Consider the following 21,393-nt stretch of genomic DNA (forward strand, 5'->3'; position numbering starts at 1 on the left):
TCAATATGTGTGATATATGTGAATTGGATTTTGTAATTATCTCATTCGTTATTATCTCGCGTGCTACTTCCCGAAAAATAATTCACGATTATAAAGGGTGTGGGAATGAAACGCGCAACATGTATCTTGATCTTACAATTGACATTGCATTCCAAAAAATATTCTTCCAGCAATACGATATTTCAGTGTACACATTTTATGTTTCATTATTTCTTTTAATTATTATCGACGATAAAATTACTTTATATCGAGTAATATCCTTCGACCGCGAGATGTGGCGGCGAGTTCTTTGAAAACTCTCGCATGATAGTGGACGACTTTATTTTTTTACAGCGTATTCGAGATTACTCTCCGGCAGGCCAGGCAAAAAAACGCAGGGATTTTCGTTTCTGTGAGTACGGAATCGCGGAAACGCGGTGCGATATCCATTCAGGATAATCGTAAGGCGCGCGTAACTTTTATCGAGGGGGAGAAAGGTGCATGCACGCAATTTTCTCGCTGTCTCGCTATCTCGTGCACTACTAATCATATCTCGCTGTATCTATTTTTTTTTGTCTCTTATCTTTTCCTTCTTTCCATTTTACTCTCGATTTTCGCGAACGAATTTCATTTTATTTCAAATAATTCTCGAAATAAAAAAATGTAAGGATTCTCGATTCCGAGAGAGACGCACGTTCCAGAATTCTAGAATCCAAAATTTAATTCGGATAATAATTTAGTCATCAATTCTATATATACGATCGATATTATAAATCGAAGAATCGTCGAATAAAGTTAAATACATAAATGATTCGTTAAGTTGACAGCAATTATTTTACCAAATTTCGGCGACTTTTTTTTTTTTTTTTTCCCCAGACACGAACGACAAAGTCCGATTACGGTGATCTGTTTGTCTGGGGGGGGGGGGGGGAGATTGTTTCGATATCAGAAAATTACACCTACGATGGCGCAGGATATCTCGTAATACTTTACGATGCTTGCTAACGGTAAGCGGAGATTTCGCACGGAAAAAAAAAAAAAAAAAAAAACGCGGCAAGAAAGGTCAGATTCCATGCATTTATGCAACGCGAAGCACCAACTTGCAGACACAATTACCTATCGCTCGTAAATCACCTCGGATATGTATTAAAACCCGACCGACCACACATAGATCGCATCTTCCACGGCATGGAAATAAACGGTGTACGAAACGAAATTTACATAAGATGGTCTATCATTACCGCAATGTATCTCGTCGATTTTAGGTTTCGAAATGCCTCTACCTCGCGTCGAAATTTTACTCCTATTTTCAATCTTTTCAATTTTCTCACGTTTGTAATTTGAAAGGAGAGGATTTCCAGATAAATTTAATTTGCATAAGAATTAAGCTTCTATTCTTTTTAATTAAATCGATGAAAATGTCATTGATTAAAGCGGTGATACAAGATTTCATAGAAGATCAGTGTATTTCTCACAGATCTTCAGTGAAAATACTCGTACTTTCTTTCTCTAATTATGATATTTAGTACTCACTGATTATGGTCGCTGAAAATCGATGATAATCGTACATATTTGTAGTTTTTAAAGTTTTTTTTTTCCTATTTATTTTGGATTGCTAATATTTGGGAAAAATTACATACACATATTTGGAGTAAGACATGTTTAAATAGGATACAAATTTAGAATTATATATTTTTTTTTATTCTAAAGATATAATAAAAATGCACAAAAAATGAACAAGACTCTTGATTAAAATTTCAAATATTTCTTTAACAAAAAATATATTGTTATAAATTTATATATCTTACGCAGTAGGAAAAAACTTTCGACACGAGTTCTCGTTCTTTGGAAATCTTTAATTATCGGAATTATTCTTTCGTATTTGCTCGTCGCGAGTAATATATCTATGCGAAATGTGAACAAACGTTTCCGCAATCGTCGCTCTCTAAGCTATAAAAAAAATTTGGGCCAGTGCCATTTATCGTCCTACATTTGGAGATCGTAACACGCGCCGGACACCTTTCACCATCTATGCGATGCATTTAAAATCAAATACGCATAGGTCTTTTTTTTTTTTTTTTTTTTTTTAATTGACAGTCGAACATATGTCATCTCAAGGAGAATTGTTTGGGACGTGAAATAAATCACGCGCATAGATAACGCGTTGCGAGGAATATTTTCGCACATTCTAAATAATAATGCTATTCTAGATATTCGATAACGGTACTCGCGATATTCATCTTGCGAAAGATCGAATACGCGAGCGAATCATTACATTTCGCTCGTGTGGGTCAATATCCATCTACGTTCGCGATGGAATTTTAGAAGCGAACGGTATTCCCAGTCGGACCTTCGAATCCTCGCCCCATTTACTGAATTTATTCCTCTCTCGCGAGATTTACATCGTTATTTTATTTTTCTTCATTCGATCATCCCAGATTTAAGGGCGGGATATTTTATCTTTGTCTCGTATGTATCTATTTTTTTAAAGTAAAGTTAGATGATATTATAAACAACGGCGATGTTAACCAAACGGAGCGTCTCAAAGAAGTCCGGGAGTGAACAAGAACGTGTCTCGAATTTCTTGGAGAATGTCCTTTCGTTTCTCTCGCCGTATCTAATGCTTCTCTTCTCCATATATCGCAATGTTGGCGCATCTAATGGGGACGCGAGTTCGTGACCTCGCAGATCGAGAACCGGGACCGTCTAACGCGAAAGATAATCGTAGACAGTGCACCTGGATACGTGCCTGCATTAAATCGCGCATTTTCTCCCTTCGACCGAAATAGGCCTCTGCGTATCGATCAGCACGGATTTATTTATGCCTGTCGGTGGTGGTACTTTTTTCATTTCTTGGCGCATATCTCCTTCTACTGCAAGAGAAAAATCTTTTACGCTTCGTTTAATAGGGGGAATCGAATAAAGATATTCTTCGAGTCGATTGCGAAGTGAAATATTAACGAGGGATGAATGGGAGAGGCAGAAGTGTGCAATCAGGATGATTATTACACGCATAGTTTAACTCCTTCCGCTATACGCGTGTCGTATGATGGTACGTGGGCGTATAAAAAACGATGGAAGTTTGCCTACTAATTTCTAAGTGAAAATATACTCTGGTGTACTCTGTAAACTCCGAACTTTACGCGGTTTCTCTTCTAAATTCGGCTTTAATAAACGTAGAATAGAGCACATACTAATGTGGAAATTCACGCGAATCTAATATACTTTTCACGTTGACAGCATCCGGTGCTGGGACAAGGTTGGTGGATCTATATGGGGCAATGCGTGTCTCGTAAGGCGGGCGCCGTCGTCGCAGCATCCGGTCATCACAATTCGCCTTCGTACCGTATCATGGACAAGGCCCAGAAACAGGTGAGCCTCTCCGAATCTAAATTTTCCTGTCTCTATTTTCAATCTCAATTTTCTTATCTTTATAGGTCCTAGAGGATTTCGATAAAGAGAGAGAAAAAGAGAAAGAGAGAGAGAGATTTAATTTATGTAAGAATTTTTACTTTAGATAAATCATATCTTATTTAGAGATTCAAAAAAAGGAGAGCTTTCGACGAAACTATATACTCTCTTAAATGGAATCAAATTATCACTGATAGAAATCAGTTAGTGGCTGATTTTTCAATGAAATCTAACCAGCTTTTATCAGTGACATTTTTATTAATTCACTTTAACCGAGTGACGTCAAATAATTTCAAGAAAACTCATCTATTTACAGTATCAGCGGATATTGAATTGAAAATTGAAATCGAAAGTAAGAGAATAATTTCGACTCGCTGTCAGAATGCCTAGATTCGAGCCGTCACGACTCATAAAAAGCCATCACGTCGTAAAAACACCGCTCTTTCTATCGTTGATGGACATTGAACTTCGAGGTCCGCGCTCGCCGCTGCGGCGACGCATCGAGTTTCGCTCGCCAGATCGCGTTCACTCAACTTTGTCCCTGACTCTTTTTCGTTGCGTTTACATAATATCCATCGAATACTGTCCGCGTATACACTACAGTATGCGACAGTACAACAGTATCGCGTGTATGTCGCATCGCAATCGCGAGTAACGTACGCACATACGTATTATATGTAATGAAAAATCCAACCGATCGCACGGATGGCTAGCTAAAGGCTACGTTGAAGTTCAATGCCCTTCCTCAACCACGTTTCCACCTGCAACGGTATCACTACCACCTGTGAATATATCATTCGTGCGTATCTGTCATGCCTATACGACGTAACATCTCGTTGCATCTCGTTTCGTTCCATGAAAATCCGCGCGATCTACGATGCGTGACCGAATATTGCGTTGGAATATTACGTCGTTTTACATCCAATGCATTGAATTAACTCTGTCTCATGACATATATCGAAGTTAAAAGTACGATAAACATGATGACGTTTGATCTCATATTCGAAATGAATACATTCGCGTCGTCTGGCGATCTGAGTCGAAATTTATCTCCTACTTTCGATTTTAATTTTCAATTTGATCTTGAATCTATTCTGATATTTTAATCGATAGGATCACTCTCTTTCGTCATGGGCCAAAAAATGTAAATGTTTAAATAAGAAATTGTTTACTATTTAATAAAATAGATGCTTAATTTCTATATAAATCAAACTTATCGAAATTCTCTAGTCATAAACATGAAAAAAAAAATGGAAGTTGAAAATAGAAAAATTTTGACTCTGGGAAATTTACATAGTTATTATACTATATATCGATCCTTTCTTCGTTTAATTAATTATTTGCATTTTGAAATCGGCACTTTCGCATATATGAACGTGAAGGAAATCATTCCGCGCATAATCATTCGCACGCTTGAATACTTTCACTAACGTTTAATGCAAGAAAGATTTTTATTACCTATCGAACACGTCGATGCATAGTATCAAGGCATATCGATCTCTGCTTTCGCGGCACGCGTTAACTTTCTCGCATAAACGAATTGCAACGAATTAACCTTCTTCGAACGATCATGCGCACATAAACGCAAATAGATATATAAATGTCTTTACGTCGGCGATTACCCTTTTACTCAAGCTTGCAATTTTTAATTCGCTCCAATGCACTAGGAGTTTAACGACCATAATATTACGGAGAATAGCCTCTATACTCCTCAAGTAACAGAAATAACGCAGCTTTTGGGGAATAATCAGTCCGCGAACATCGTAAATGGTTGAAAATTTAATTTATAGCTCTCTGTTTCTTAATGAAGTCGAGTTACCATTAATTTGCGCGAATCTTACACGACCAGCCTGCGATAGCAACGCGCGCTTCCCCGCGATAAGAATCAACGTACACATGCAAATTGTTCGTTAATTAAATTTATTCATTAATCGCGACCAACCTAATCTCGCCAACGGTTTCTCACATGTATGTACACGCGCCGTTAAATTCTCATTCGGAAACAAGAGCTCGCACTCTTGTGAGAATCTTTTTGCCCATTCGGAGACGGGCTATTAATTCACGCGACGAACATGTGCTTCCCATTGTTGATCGTCACGCGTGTCGGTTTCGTGGGTAGTCTCACGACGGGCCGGAAACCGAGAGGCTGAAAACCGGCACGGCACCCGCACGGTTCAGGTGCGAAGAAGGAGAAATCGACGGAGAGAGAACGCGCCTTTTCTCTCCATTGGTTCTATCCTCGTCTTCTGCATCCACGTGCTCTCAGCCGTGCCGATTTGCACGGCGATCGCGCTTGCTCTCGCGATCAAACGATGGCCGCTTACTTTTGCCATTGTCTTTCCCTTCATGATTTCTCGTTAATGACTGAAAATCCGCGGGCTCTCTCCACGATCGAGGGACGTACGTGTCCGTAAGCGGAAGCGCCTTTCTTTCGGTTGCGTATGCGAGAGAGTTTCATTGATGATGGGAGAAAAGAAGCTCGCCACTCACTTTGGCTCTCGCGATTCTATCGCGAGATGACACGCAAAAGTCTATTCGCGAAGTCTTATCAGCTCATGGTCGATAACTAATTGTAAGTCCGACATCATTTCAGCGAAGAAAAAAAAAAGAGATCAAGATTGTATTTTTATCAGGAAATACGTCACGATAATCTTATCGTATTAATCTATTTGTTAGACAATCTTTGTTTCTTTGTAAGATTTGATATCACAGTAACATGGTATCTCTAAAAAAAATCATCGTTTTTTTTTTTTTTTGTTTTTTTTTTTTAATAATAATAGATTCTATGGCTAATTTTGAATCGATTTTTTCTTAGCGAAAATATCAAAGCATCGATGACATCCGAATTATAAGTCTTGATTGGAGAAAAACTTTGCACAAATTAGCACAAGTTTAGGTGAAATCTCAATTATAATTTTATCTTAAGGCTTAATTATATGATGGAAGATACGATGGAAAAATAATGGGAGCTCTCAGAAAATGCAAATTTTCGTCGACATTTTCGCTGAAAAAAATCGACACCAATTTGGCGAGAAAATCTATTGTTAAAAAGACATTTTGTCTAGGGTCTATCTAATATATTTATAGAAATATATCCGATAGAAATTTTACATAATCGATTTATCGAAAAATTTATGTTATCGTTATTCTTCGACTCGGTGAATCACGTTGCTGATTCGTGCTTCAAACGATATCACGCAACGGTTCGCGCGAAAAAGATCACTTCGTTCTGACAGTTCAATTGTCAATTCCGCACGAATCGTTCCTTCCGATAACAATGCGCTACAATCTGACACATCGCTGAATCAGACGATTCATATACAAGGTGCGCCCTGAACGAAAGTGATCGATAGTAAATAAGAACGTTTCTCTTCACCGAATCGATTCGTCTCTAGCGAATCGAGGGAGGGGCGAAGTATTATACGCGGGGTCGTTTCTACGCTACTTGATTTTAAAGCCGAGCCAGCCCGAGAACACTTGATACAACGATCCGTGTATCTCTATCATCCGTCGTGCTCTATCTCCGCAACTCCCTAACGAAGTCAAAATTGAATAAAATATATGAGATACGCTCCCTCATTCCTCCCGCTTCTGCTGTTAAGACACCCTGTATATCGAAAGAAACCCGGGCCGCGCATCCGCAAGATCAGCAGCCCCTCGGCTGATGCGTCGGCGACGTCGCGGCGCCGGCGCAGACGGCCGGATCGATCCCGCTTTCCTCGCGTACGACGAGTAGGTCGAGGGAGCGAGCGAGACGCAAGAGAGACGCGGGAAGAACAGCGGGGGTGACGACGACGACGACAAACAGCGACAACGTCGGTGCGCCGTCGCGCGTTTCCGCGCCGTCGAGAGATCGTCGCGGTACTATCCTTACGATGTGACGGATCACGAAGAGAGAGATTCCTTCGCCATCCTCTCCTCGAGAAAAACTCACGCTTTTCGCGCCGGTTAAGAGTTAGATATTCGCGACATGACGACGCGAGCTCGAAGCCCCGTCGCGGACGGCCGTCAATCCCCGTGAGAGAGAGAGAGAGAGAGAGATCGATCGACGACCGGCCGTGTGACATTGGCCCGGGCGCGCTGTCATGGAGTACCGGTGCGGCAGCACGAGATGCGAGAACGACTCGTTGGAGAACGAGAAGGGCATCGGCGTTGCGGTAAGGCATGCCGGAATACGATATAACTTTGGTCTTTCCCTTCGAATTCTCTCCTCTACGGAGTCAGAGAATCTCGAAGCTATACGTGTGAAAAATCTCGATGGAATTATATATGATTAATGTTATCGAATTGTTGTTGTCAAATGGCTTAATAGATTCTTTCATTTGCAAATTTTATATCAGGTATCGAAATATTTATAAAATTAAATATCCGAGTTGAAAATCTTCTCTGATATCTAAATATCCATTTATGATGCAATATAATACATAAGATATATCTTCCTTGTTCTTATAATATAACTTGATACAATATGTATTTTGTATTTAATTATCGTTATATAAAAAGAAGTACCGAATACATAATCTTAATAATTTAACCGATTTGGACTTTGTGTAATTTTAACAATTTTTTAAATATATTTATTATATCGTGACGTGTTGCGAGATGTGTATGTTTAAGTATGATATATGCACAGTGATACGAAGGGGACGTCTTCACGGTTGATTTGCGACCGTATCACCTTCTCGGTTCTTATACGTATCAAACGCAAAGTAGATATCAAGATTTCCAAGCTTCCTTCACGGGAACGCGATCTCAGATTTGTCGGGATGCCATCGGGTAGTTACTCTATTTCTGGAGTTCGAACGGGGTTGGCCATTCTCGGGCGACCCGTGACGAAAACGACACACTCGGACTCCGCGAGTTGTCGCGTCGTGCACAGCCGATCGAAGTTTTGGCGTCTTCTTCCGTCAGCGACTCGACAATCGTGGACAATGTGGTGCTCGCGTATACGTTGCTCCGGACAAAGAGTTTCCTTTGCGGTGGGATGCGCTATCGGCTCCGCGCCGTTATATAACCCCGTGTACGCATTTGTGTACGAATATCGATTAACATCGTTGCAGACGGCTACCACGTAGCAAGTTCGTCGAGCAAGCCCTTAAGCCGCACGAACGTGCACCACCGACGTATGAATATTTTTCGATCATGCCAGGTGAATATCTGGAGAGAAGAAATACGAAAGAGAGACAAAATCGTGCTCGGATTAAGCAACTAAGATCTTATATAATCGATGATAGAACAAAGTTCAGAGACTAATTATTAAAATTCAATTATACGGGATATCGATCTTCTTTCGTCGATATAATCTGCAGCTGATTATACGCGACTAGCGCTACTGATAATTCACCTTACATCTTGATACGAAGTACTTTTATTATTATGACGGTTGTAAAAATATGATAGACGAATTGATACCGCTATAATAACTGTTTTATACTTAAAAAAAATTTAATAAGGTGATCTTGAAAATTTCCTCCTATTTTTTTCCTATAATTCTCAATTTAATATTTACTATAATTCTTTGAATAGTCAGATTATTTTCTTTTAATTTATAGTTTAATCGGAAGATCCTCTTTTAAACTTTTAAGTGAGAAATTATTACTGTTTATTTAAAACACAATTTATAAGATCTCAGTTCTTATATAAATTAAATCTATCGAAATCCTGTAGAATCTGACAACATAAAATTTATAAAATTGTGGTTAAAAATAAGAGCAAAATTTCCACTGTGTATGATTTAATTTACTCTAACTCCTTTTCACAATATCATACGTTTTAATTAATCTCCTTTTTTACATCGCATACTCCTCTATTTTCTTCACTCTTTTGACACGAACATTCCATCTAACGAAATAAATTTTCGTTTCAGAGCGATCTACGGGGTTCTTCGAAGCGCGGCACGTCACACACGCGCGGCACCGCGATGTCTTTCGGCTTCCGGCGAAGGCCCACTAGCGGAATTCCGATGCCGATAACGAACTACGCCGCCGGCACTGTCACCGAGAAGAGCATGCTGCATCCGCGATCGAAATCGGCCGGCCCGGAACAGAATCGCAGACGGGCGATGGACGACGACAACAATGCAATCCATAATTCGTCGTCCGGCCGGTCGACGCCGCGATTGGCGCCGCCGAAGAAGGACTCGAACGGAACCGGTGTCAGAACTAACCGTTTCGGGTATCGGCAGCCCCAGACGAGATTCACGAACAAGGTCGGCGACATCTGCAGTAGTCACAGTATCAGCCATTACAATCAGGAGAAGCTGCAACAACATCAACAGCAGCAATATTATCAGCAACAGCAGCAGGAAAACTATTTTGTCAAACAACAGCAGCCGAATAGGGTCGCGCACGTGCAGCAACATCTGTGCAGCACGACGGTGCCGACGAAGCCTCGCTCCTCGCCATCGAATAATGCGGCTTACGGCGGCGGTAACAATACGATGATGCAGTATACGGACGCGAACAGACGAGTCTCAAACATTCCTGAACCCATTAGCAGGTATACTCTACACACCAGTCACCTGCCGCTTCCGCAGTACGCCGTGCGGATAAGCGATTCTAACTCCAAGATCGCTAAGACAGCGGCGAATCAAAGCAGGAAGATATCCACCTCGAAAGGTTCGTCCAGTTCGAAGGAGGGCTCGGTGACCGAAGATTCGGGCGTCAGCAGTCAGCCGGCTGGTCCAGAAGACGACAGGATCAGGTCAATGGATTACGTGGACGAAAGCTCTCTGAGGAGACGCGGCGTCGGTAGACCGAGAAACCTGCGTATGGTGGTAAACGGCAAAAGCTTCGACGTAAGAGACGTCCGAGACGACGACAGTACGGTCACGGAAATTTCTGTGATTCCGTTGCCCAAGTCGTTCGCGACCGCTGCAGCCAATCTGAATACTGGCTTTGTACGCGAACGAGCTACGCAATATCAACGGATCGTGAATAAGGACAACAGGTACACCGACTCGACCGCGTCAATGTCCACCACGTCCTCAGAGGGATATGAAGAGGGTTGTCTGAGCGAGGAGAAGGTCTACAAAGACCGTTCGCGTTCGGAGAAAATCCCGTCCATAAAATCGGACTTTAGCCCGCTGAGTTCGGATGATCCCGAGTACGGTCATGGTGAAGCCATGGCAGACGAGTACTCGTTGAGCTCCAGCGATGAGTGCCAGCGTTCCAACTCCATCATCGTTCAGCACGCGCAAGCAGTCACCGCCGCCACGAAGAGCAGCGTGGTGTCGAAGAACGCTCTGCGTTCGGTGCTGCTCACCATCGAGGATCCAGCGTTCGCTGCCGCCGCTGCTACCACGACTACTCTGATAGACGACGAGACCTCGCCGGTTGACAGTCTATTCGATAGTCCCACCGCTAGTATCACCCAGTCAGATGGAAAGCCGTCGAAGAGGGATGAGGAACATGCTCTAGAACGTTCGGACAATACTCTTGAGGATGATAGTCCCGGCACGCCGACGAACGCCTCCAACTCGCTCAGCCTGTCCGAGGGTAGAGAGTTCTTCGATGACGAGATTGCAGATCAGCCGGGATTGATCTTCGACGACAGCAACTCGAGAGCTAGAATCGAGATGCAGTCCGCGATGGGGAATCAAGTAATCACCGAGAATAGCCACACCCTAATTGAGACGAGCTCTAAGACAGGTTAGTACGGATTACGATGTTATTCTTAGAATCCTCGTCTTCTTCACATTATATGATAAATGTACATATATATAAGTATCTAAGTAGCAAAGATTTTATTGAGTATAATAATGAGTCTAAAAATCCTCGTTTTCTCAGTCTGAAAATTTCAATAAACTTAAAAATAACAATATACAAATGTGTCAAGATAATAAATATATTATCTAGAAATTTTTATTTGAGATGTATTTTGTCACTAATAATGTATATTTGTGATTTAATTTATAGGTGGTGCGCACGTCAAAGGTGTAGTAAATAGTCCTCATCACGGACAGCGTTTGCATCGAACGGGAAGTGTAGATACTTTATCCCCCTGCGAATCCATCGCCTCGGATGATTTAATGTTGGATTATGATGGCAGTGACGCTAGTTCTTACGAAGAACAACAGCGGTTAGCATTAATCAATATACATTTTTTAGTAAATTATATTAATGAAGTTATTATTTTTGATTATAAAGAAAGTATCATCTTTTTTTTCCTCGAATTAAATTCGCTTAATTATCATTATCTTTCAGATTAAATTCTAATACCGCGTTGCACGATCTGGATGACGCCACCATAATTTCCGAGCTGGAAGCTCAGGGCGAGGAAGTGATGAGGCAATGGAGCTCGTTGCTGAGCACCGCTCATATGCAGGACGAAGCGAATTCCAATTCCGCTAACAACAATTCCATCAACGCAGTGGGCAACAATAACAATCAGGCCACCATCGAATCTGGGTGTGTATTCGTATTTTTCACTTAATCTTTTCACGCTTGCATTGCTTAAAATGCGAAATTTCGTGATGCACGAAACTTCTTTGGGAATGATAAACGAAACGATATCATGATTAGAATTACAACGTGTAACGTTTTACTTGCAAATGATATGTAAATTATGCAAAGATGCGTTTCTCTTCTTTAGAACATAGGAGAATAATATAGCTTTTATACGTGTGCGTCAGTATTGTTACGTTTCCTTACGTAGATAAAGTCCGGCAAAGTACAATTATTAAATCTCTGTTTTCGTAATACCTTTTTGTTTTTTGCATATTGTTTAGTTGTCTTAATTGCATCATCACATCATCTTTTTGCATTTTGAACGAATGTCTGCATATATTATACACTTGCATCAACGGTTTTGTATGCTTTCTAATTGCAACATATTGGATTAATCTCGAATGCACAATGTGTGGGTTAACTTTAATGCATTTGTATCAGAATCTTTTAACTAAAAACTGTAGTACAATGTATGTAGTACAATGTAGGAGATAGAAATTGTAGCAGGCTTTTATCTAGAGATGATAAGTTGCATAGGAAGATTGAAAGAGTATCTGATCAATGCTGTGATATAGTTAGTGGAGACTATGTAAAGAAAAGGAGACAAAGAATGTGTCATCCAATTATTAAATTAAATTAATGTGTATCCGCTGTTCCGTGTCCACTATAACTACATAAGCCGCACTCGTAAACTCGGATCAATATTTTTTTTTTTTTTTTTTAATTTTTTGTACATCATTTTTCGTGTACAAAAAATTCTGCAAAAGTAAACTAAAATGCATGACGTGAGACAGTTATAAAAAATCGATAATATACAAATTTGGATCATTTGTATATTTCTTTAAAATATCTCGCCGGTAAGTTTTATCTTGGGAAAAACTGCATTTTTTGCACTTTTTCCGATCTTGCAATATTATGAAAACTTAATAGCACTCTTTAATTTCTTATATACCCTGCTATTAATCTTTTTTAGGGTACTATGTATAATTTAAGATCTCTATCTTTTGTACAATTATCTTTTCGTTCGGTTGAATAATAGCTTAGCATCTGTAGAGAGGAAGAGTGTTGTAATATTCCTTGTTGAAGATTCTTTTTATATCCTACATCATTGACTATTATTAATAGATATGATGATACAATTTTACGTTAATTTATATAGCGAGAAGATATTAAATTGCAACGAAGGATCGTAAAAGTTGGTCACTGCAGAAAATTACACATATTCGTAAGTTCCGTCTTCTTTCGGCATTTTAATCAGAAAGTAATATCTCTTCTGTATCGAGAGCATGAAGCATTTTACACGAAAATTAGAGGTAACATAATACTTCGGATGTACTGTTGCAATAATAATTGCGCTGTTGCGACTCGCGTAAATTTCGAGCGCGTCATGGCCACAAGCGCATAACAGCCTACTCTCTTTCGCGGCGCTAATTCTTTTTTTTTTACTCTCTCGGCGAACGAGAAGGAGCAGAACATCTACAAATTCGTCTGTTAGATCTATCCTCTCTCGAATTATCATTGTTCACCTGCAGTCCTCGTCCGATTTTAATCGACATTCTCGAGACCTTTGTCGAGCTTTCATGAACTTATGTTCTTGTCTATTTTGTCAATATTTTGTCCATTTCGTTCCGTTTTTCATTAAATAGCGATTAATGTATGCAATCGAATAGATAGATAAAAAAAAACAGACGTTAGAAAAGATTTAGTTGAGATTACGCGGATAAATTGATTCAATGCTGATAATGCGTGATATTTTCGTGTAAAGATCAGCCTATTAATTAGTTAAAAATGAGAATGTTTCTCTTCATGAAAATATTACAGATTCTCGGCAACAAATCGTTGTACTCTCCTATATCCGACTACATTTGTCCTTTGTTCTCAGACACTTTTTACGTTCAAGACATATGTACGCGATAATATTTTTCCCCTCCTTTGCTTGTATAAAATTAAAAAAAAAAAAAAAAAAAAAAATTAAAATAAACATATCCGCATCCGCCACAGGAGACGCCACAATTCAGCGACAGTATTCTGTGTTCTAGCGCGCTAATAAAACGGGTGAAGCAATTGCAAATCCCCGATGAGGACTCCGCGGGTGGAGACTACTACCAGCTGACATACCCTAACTAGCGAGCGGGGTCCGCCGATCCTCCCTCGAATGTCGACTAAGCAAAACCGATAACCGCAAGCCGATTACAGTAACGATAATACACAGACGCAGGCTTAACTCGTGAGTGATCGCGTCTCGTAAAACAAAAATCGTAAAAATTGCTCATGTTCAAATGAAACAGCATTACCAAGTTTTACGATGAACAAAAGATATTGTCGATCGAAAGATACATAAATTTTTACGAGACGAGACGAAAGTATCTTGTCGCGTAAAGAAAGAAAAATGATTCTTTATCTGAGCGCGATCACTCGCGAGATAAACGGATAGACATTGCTAGGAGCGAGAGAGAGAAGCGGGCATGATTGGGAGAATCCGAGCGATGATAACACGAGGTGTCGCAACTAAAAAATTTAGCGATTAATCGTGATTTTATGCTGACCTGTGCAACTTTCGTCTAGGCTATGATTAAATGGAAAAGAAAAAAAGGAGTGACACACAAAGTTGTCAAATATTATTTCCAATACGTAGTTTCAAAGTTTAGTTAGAATAATTTGAAATATGGATTAAAGTACATACATATATAGTTATATTATTTCTCTCTCTTTTGTACACATATATATATATATATATATATATATATATATATATAAAAGAGAAAAAATTTTTTCTTACGTAATTCCTAGTTTGATAATTTTGTATACAATGTCTCACAATTTGTAGATATAATTTTTTTAATCCTTTGACAGACTTCGTGTGTACAATTATCATTTGTTTAGAGACTTGTGCTGTGTTACGTATCCTTCTTGCGTGCGTTTTCGGAGTATTGATTTTTTTTTGTTCCTGAGGAGTATACTAATATATAATAACTTTATATACGTCCCCCATCCTACTCCATCTTCTTAAGCCCGACTTGGATGGGAAAGATGCTACCTCAAATGATACTAGTCCTCCGACCCACCTCCGTGAAAATTCATTATCTCGTTAGTTTACTCGCCTTTCTTTGACCTAAAGAAAAATATGGCTTAACTCATGACTTCGTAAGAGTCAGATAATTTTCTCGAGATTATAATGCGTCTTTATTATAGTCGCATAAATTACTAATTCTCAAGTATAGTCGAAGTGTAGTCGAAGCATAGTACGCGAATAAAGAGAAACCCACCCTTAAACTCACGGTCGATTCGCCTTGTCCTGGTAAATAACAAAGTTTCTCCAAAGAACAACTCGCTTGGGTGTTTCCTTAGCACAGTGAACCAGCACAAAGCGAATACATGAGGGGGGACGAAACGTGCAGTAGCGAGGGTGATAGAGATTATTTTTCCAATTTCATATTTTTCCAATACGGTGGTCGAAAGCCGAATCCTTCCAAAAATTGTCGTCCTATCGCAATTCAAACATCGGTCCAAACTGGTTTCAATGCAATCTTATAGTAGATGCCGTCTAGACGTCCCGATGATCGTAGCTTTCAACAATAATAATCACACACATTCGTATTATTCAAAATACGTAGATATTAGAGCGCGAAGGGTTAATCACACTTCGGGATGTTATCAAGTATTAATTAATTAATCGTATACTCTCTCGTGACACTATACTGCTGTTAGGCGTAGACGCATAGCTTCGTAGAAATGACGAGCGGTCTCTCTCTCTCTATGTACGGTGATGAGTAACTCGACTCGATATCACCCTTCCTTCCGAGGTCATTGTAGAAGATGAGAACGACGCGGCTACAAATTGATACACACTTGTTATCAATATAAAAATATAAATATATAATGTGCGTTCCATCAATTATTTAATTTTTAATTACTTAAAGAATTCGGAAGGGTTGTTTTTATGCTCAGTTGCTTGTAAACTTTAAATTGTTTCAATTCTATCGTTACGTTGCGCAGTATTCTCTTTGACCTCTCGTAGCCTCGTGCTTATTCTCGTCCACCATGACTGCGTCCACGAAATGTTTTCCCGCGTTATCGTTCATTTCCTGTCGTATAAGGTACTCTTACCGTTATCTTACATCCGATTCCTAGCACGAGCAATCACGAAATATCACATTGTATAAGCACAGTTTAATCCTTCCTTGCGTTTAAAGTAATTGCCTTGTTTTTCCATAAGTGAGGTAGATCAACGACCTATTACAGATGCTTCTTCGAATACAGGCGTATTTTATTTAAGCTTCACATTCGATATTGCGGAACTAAAAATATTATATATATATATATATATTTTTTTTTTTTTATTTCGAAGAATATAAGCTGAGAGAGTTCAGGGAATGTTAAGAATATAGCTTGAAGAGAGTTCTGCGATTATATATATCCTTAAATCCGATATATATACGGAATATAGCAGTTACAGACGCGCAATAACGATATGTGTTAACGCAACACGCATACGTATACTTATCTAGCATATAGTACGAGAAGCATATATCCCAAGTCAAATTGTTCAATTGTTTCTCCTGTCTTTTCTTTGATTGATTTCAATTCGAATTTTTTCCCCTTATTAAGACTTATTATTATGAAAAATTAATGCATTGCATCAGACATTCCAGATATCCCATACATTTTACGAAAGAATTTTTTTTTCTTTTTTTTTTTTTACGAATCTACGCTAGAATTGATTTAGCGAAATTAGTAGCCGTCGAATCGAACATTTTCACGGCACTCGTATACGCAGATATTTATATCCATCAGGTGTATGTATTCTCGTTGTATCCATAAGTTGTAAAAACGGGCGAGAGAAAGAGAAAGAGACCACCGTTGTGGTGCCGACTATAATTCCAGAACACGGTTAATACAATATTATTAAGCATGATTGTATATCATATTTCCGTCTTCCTTAGTGCGTGCTACTGTATAAGCACATACGATCCTCCATTGCATTATTAAAACACACTTCCTCTCGTTCGCAGAACCACTTGTTCTTATTTATACATCTCCATCGCGCGAGCCGATAAACGCCGTATGATATAATCGGTGCGGAGTTTAGGGGTGATTTGGGTGACCGAGAGGATTAGCACATCGCGAGAGAGGGTCGGATCTCCTCTGTAATTTTGGCTGTCGCGTTTAAAAGCCGCGGTTTAACCCGCGGTAAACCGATTTCTCCGGGCCGTGTATGATGAACAACGAACGTGATGTAACGAGGCTCACCGAGAGTCGCGAATATAATTGGAATCGATATTCGCTCGAGGATGAACTGGAACGTTACGTGTGGCGTAAATATAGACAACGTTTCCAGCTTTTCCGCGTTACGTCAACGATGGGAAATCGACGAGGGTAACCGATACCGAGCGGCGACGAAGACGATCGGTGAATCGAGCTGAACAAGGACGATTTTGTCGTTAATCAGAGCGTTACTAGTTAGCCGTGTCGCTTTTTCTCTGCTCTCTTCCCTCGATATTTCGCGCACAAATTTTTAATCCAGCGGGCAACAATTGATCGCGACTATAAAAAGAACGCGGATCCGTATTGATCCGCGACGAGATTGTACGCGATTAAAGAGAGCCGAAATCGTTGATGAAAGGAATCTCCTTCCTAGTCGCTATTATTTAACTTGTAACTTTCTCTTTTTGTATCTTGATAGAATGACGCATGCATGATATTGAACGCTATTCATTATTGAAAAAAAAGAGCACGCAATTATTATATTTCAAGCTGCTGCTCTCTCTTCAAGTTGCGCTCACCTTGGTAGAAACAGCTGACTCGATGTAACTACACGGAGCTATCTCTCCTTTGTGTAACGGTGAACTTTTTCGGTCTATTTACTAAACTTCTCGCGATGATAAGTTATGGTCGACGGCGGAAAGTATTACTGTCAATAATCCTCGAAAGAGCTTCTAGCATCTTGTAACTGAACTCTTGCTACAAACGACACGCGCAAGGATATCCATCTTTATTAAATTTACTTTAACGTTAACTATGATTTAATGAAATAATAAAAATAATTAATAAAATAAAAATAATTAATAAAATAAAAATATTCCGTCAGTGTATCTTTTCGTCCAGACGCGCGCGATTATTTATTATGAAACCCGAACTCGGGGATGGTCGTTGGAAGGGCTCGTGAAAAATTTCCCGAGAGTGCTGAAATTCCGATAGACTGCTCTCTCATAAAAGGACAGCAAGGAGCGAGTCGGCTGCCGTCGAAAATGAAAAGTGCCTCATAAATCTCGGATCCTCGGCGCCGGCGGAGTCTGGTCGGCGAAAGCCGTTGCCAGAGCGAGAATTGCCAAGGAGAAACGTTTGTAAACGCGGTTAAGGGTCGAAGGACAGCCAGCTGGAGTATTGATCGTTTACTTCGGCGGAGACGAGTTTGTTGCAGACGCGGGAAAGATTCTTATTCTGTCGATCCAATCTTTAAATTATCCTCGACAATTTCGAGAGGTTGAAGAAATTTCGCGATTCGTCACAAGTTAATCCAAAAGGGGATATTTTAAATGAGACGAAATTATTCGATGCTGGAACAAGCAAACGTCTCTCTCGATGCGATTGCTATTTACAGTCTATTAATATTATAATCTTATAAGTGTTTGAGTGTTGACAATCGTATACTTGAGTCACCATCAGGATAAGATCCGATACGAGTAATAAAAATTAGTCATACTTATATTACGCGGAATTTCTTTGGCGTGAATTCATATGCTGCTAAGAAGTTTTATCCGAAGAGATGAAAAGACGCGACGACGAAGTGATTAGATAATGTCGATTGATACGAATCAATTTTCATCGACTGAGAATTTATTTATTCGGGTAAACAAAACTGGTCGACCGGCATTAATTTTATCAGATCATGCCTATTCAATTAAAGTTGACTACTGATAAATATTTATTAGATTGCGCGAATTTAATTACACGAAAATAGCATGAATTTAATAATTCATAATTTTTGATTAAGATGCTTTTTATAGCAAATTTTTTTTTTGGGCTATACTCATTAACTTTGATAGAATCCCGACTGTGTGTCAAATTAAAAATTATAATGCAATAAATATGATATAATTTTATATATATAATTATACGTATAAATTTACATGATATAATAATTTAAATAATAAAATAAACTAATTTATATGTAGTAATATATATATATAATAAATATGTGAAAAGGAAGAGGAAAAAAAAAATTTCGATAGAAAAGACTTCCAATCGTGAACTTAGAGAAGCCGAGAAATATTTCGCCAAGGGGAATGGATGGAAATATCGCTATCGTAAACTTCGATATCGCGATAGTTCCCGCAGTTTTTTGCATTATCATCCCCACCTTCTCCCTACACTGTCCGCAGCTGCTCCCCCTCTTACTGTTTTCCCTACCTCTCTTTCGGTCGCTTCTCTTTCCTCTCCTCTGGCTCGTCCACCACGAGCGTTATCGAACCAAGCTCGTCGTCATAGTACGAGGTGCGCACGCGTTCCCGTGTATTATCCCCTCGAGGGGTCCTTTGTGATCCTGTCTGCCTGCCGGCGACCGTCGCAGGTAGGATTCCGGCGAATGCACCGGTTAATGTATATACGCGGAACACCGTCCGTGTGAAAACTTTACCTCAAATTTCACGTGTCGTCCGCGCAGTCCTCCGGAAGGACTCGACGAACGGGACGCCCAGCGTGCGATCTCGCGCGATGACGAGTCTCCCGCTTGGAAGTGATTGATTATTTTGTAAATCAAAAAAATGTTTACTCCCGATAAGTGATTCACAGTGGGGTAGTGGTGTCCGGTGAGCGTTCGCGGTAGGTGTCGAATGTTTAATGAATGAGTTGCTTTACGATTTTCTCGCGAGGGAACGTTTAAGGTAAAACAATGTTACGCTATATATGATCATCATATGTATCAATGTAACGTCAAATATTCTTGCATGGATCTTAAATGTCAACGATGATCCGGCTGTGACGGTTAGTCTATATACATTACTCCATTTGAGAATATTTGACGTTACGTCGAAGTGACGTTTAAATCTCTCAAGACGCCGTGACTTTCTTTGCTTTTTTTTTCCGATTGTTCCAAACTATTATTCTCGACTGTCACATCCCACGAACGTCATCGCTGTCGCGTGAGCCGTTCCAACCCTGAATAAGTATGATGTATTACTGCGTTACACGATGCGAAACCGCGATCGTATATTTAACGTGACATTAAGATTTTTGCTTATATAGTGCTCTCACTTAATAGGGACACAAGATTATATTGATTTTTCGTATTTCCACGACATAAATCGATGAAATTAGCATACACTCGCTCACGCGATATGTCACTTTAGATGAAACGTCAAAATTTGCGTCGCGTGCGCTTCATTAAAATTAAAACTAATTTTGCGAAGATGGTCCAATTTTTGAAATTAGTGAACGATCATTTCCGAGCATTGCAGTGCAAGATATATAGTATATGTATATTAAAATTTTCCTCCACGATAAAATACAAACAAGTAAATATAATAGAGACGAAATACTTTATTTGTTTCGTTGATACATAGGAACTCTGAGCAAGAGTGTAAAATATAGCTAGTACATATCCCGAAAGATATCAGCCAGGTAACTTTCACTCGGCGGAATGACTCAACTTCTTGGCGAGTTCGAGTTTAATGTTATTATGAAAATGAAGTGAAAAGAGTAGAGAAGAGTCCGGGAGCGCTAACGAGCAGCAACGGAAGAATCGCGAGACGAAATAATTCGGGAAGACGCTGAAGACGTTAATTGCGAGGGAAAGAGACGACAACAAATGACTAAATTTATCTTTGCGTATCTAATAAAATTATCTTTCTGAAAATTAATTGAGCAAAAGCGTAACTTGGTGCCGGTATTCGCGCGATGACTGTTTATCATTTAAATTTTAAATAAATATATAACTCGCACGGTGTGTATTAATGGGGGGAAAAAAAAAAACGTTAATCGGCCTGCAAAATATTACGTTACCGTTATCCGAACGAGGATCTAGACCAACCTTATATATCGTGTTTACCAGGTCTATTTTCTGTCTCTCTCCTACCGACTGCACTTTATTTACCTGTCTATCGACCCGTCTACGGGTTTCCATTTACACGTCATTATCTCATTAAGAGTTCATTTGCGATATCATCAAGAGCATAATGCCCGGCGAGCCCCCCCCCCCCCTTCCGCGTTCGTGAACTTGCGTAATTTAGCGGCGTGATTGCGACAACGGAACGTGTGTGTAATTAAGACCGACGAGCGCTTCGCGAAAGTGATCGCGACTGCATGCATATCCACCGTATTATTCATCGCGAGAGGTGTTCGCTCTCGAACTCCTACGAGTTAAATCCTCCCTACCGCGTTTCCTCGCATTTCACCCTCCGCAACACTCCGTTTCCGTCCGACTAAATATGCCTGTCCATCCTCTATTTACACTGCGCCGTTCTCGCGTACGAAATTTAGCGACGAGCTGTCAAGCTTAGCGATCCCTGCGTTACGTAGATACTTATATTGTATATGCAACATGTACATTATTACGATT

The 21,393-nt window shown here is 39.7% G+C and overlaps 1 protein-coding gene across 11 annotated transcripts in view; it reads left to right on the forward strand.

The window, feature by feature from the left end:
* LOC138936118 (serine-rich adhesin for platelets) overlaps positions 1–21,393 on the forward strand; it is a 29,401-nt gene that overhangs the window by 703 nt on the left and 7,305 nt on the right. For 8 of the 11 annotated variants that reach the window (XM_070301227.1, XM_070301223.1, XM_070301224.1 and 5 more), the window contains exons 2-5: positions 3,220–3,351; positions 9,257–11,039; positions 11,307–11,469; positions 11,595–11,798. In XM_070301227.1, coding sequence (XP_070157328.1) covers positions 3,253–3,351; positions 9,257–11,039; positions 11,307–11,469; positions 11,595–11,798 — 2,249 coding nt within the window. In that variant the 5' untranslated portion in view covers positions 3,220–3,252. Of the gene's footprint in view, positions 1–333; positions 392–3,219; positions 3,352–7,142; positions 7,548–8,023; positions 8,540–9,256; positions 11,040–11,306; positions 11,470–11,594; positions 11,799–21,393 lie in introns of those variants that run through there. The other 3 variants (XM_070301218.1, XM_070301222.1, XM_070301221.1) reach the window with 3 other exon arrangements.

Source organism: Polyergus mexicanus, unplaced genomic scaffold (assembly GCF_030449975.1).
Source record: "Polyergus mexicanus isolate NDT 795.1 unplaced genomic scaffold, iyPolMexi1.0 SCAF_9, whole genome shotgun sequence".
In the NCBI taxonomy this organism is placed as follows: domain Eukaryota; kingdom Metazoa; phylum Arthropoda; class Insecta; order Hymenoptera; family Formicidae; genus Polyergus; species Polyergus mexicanus.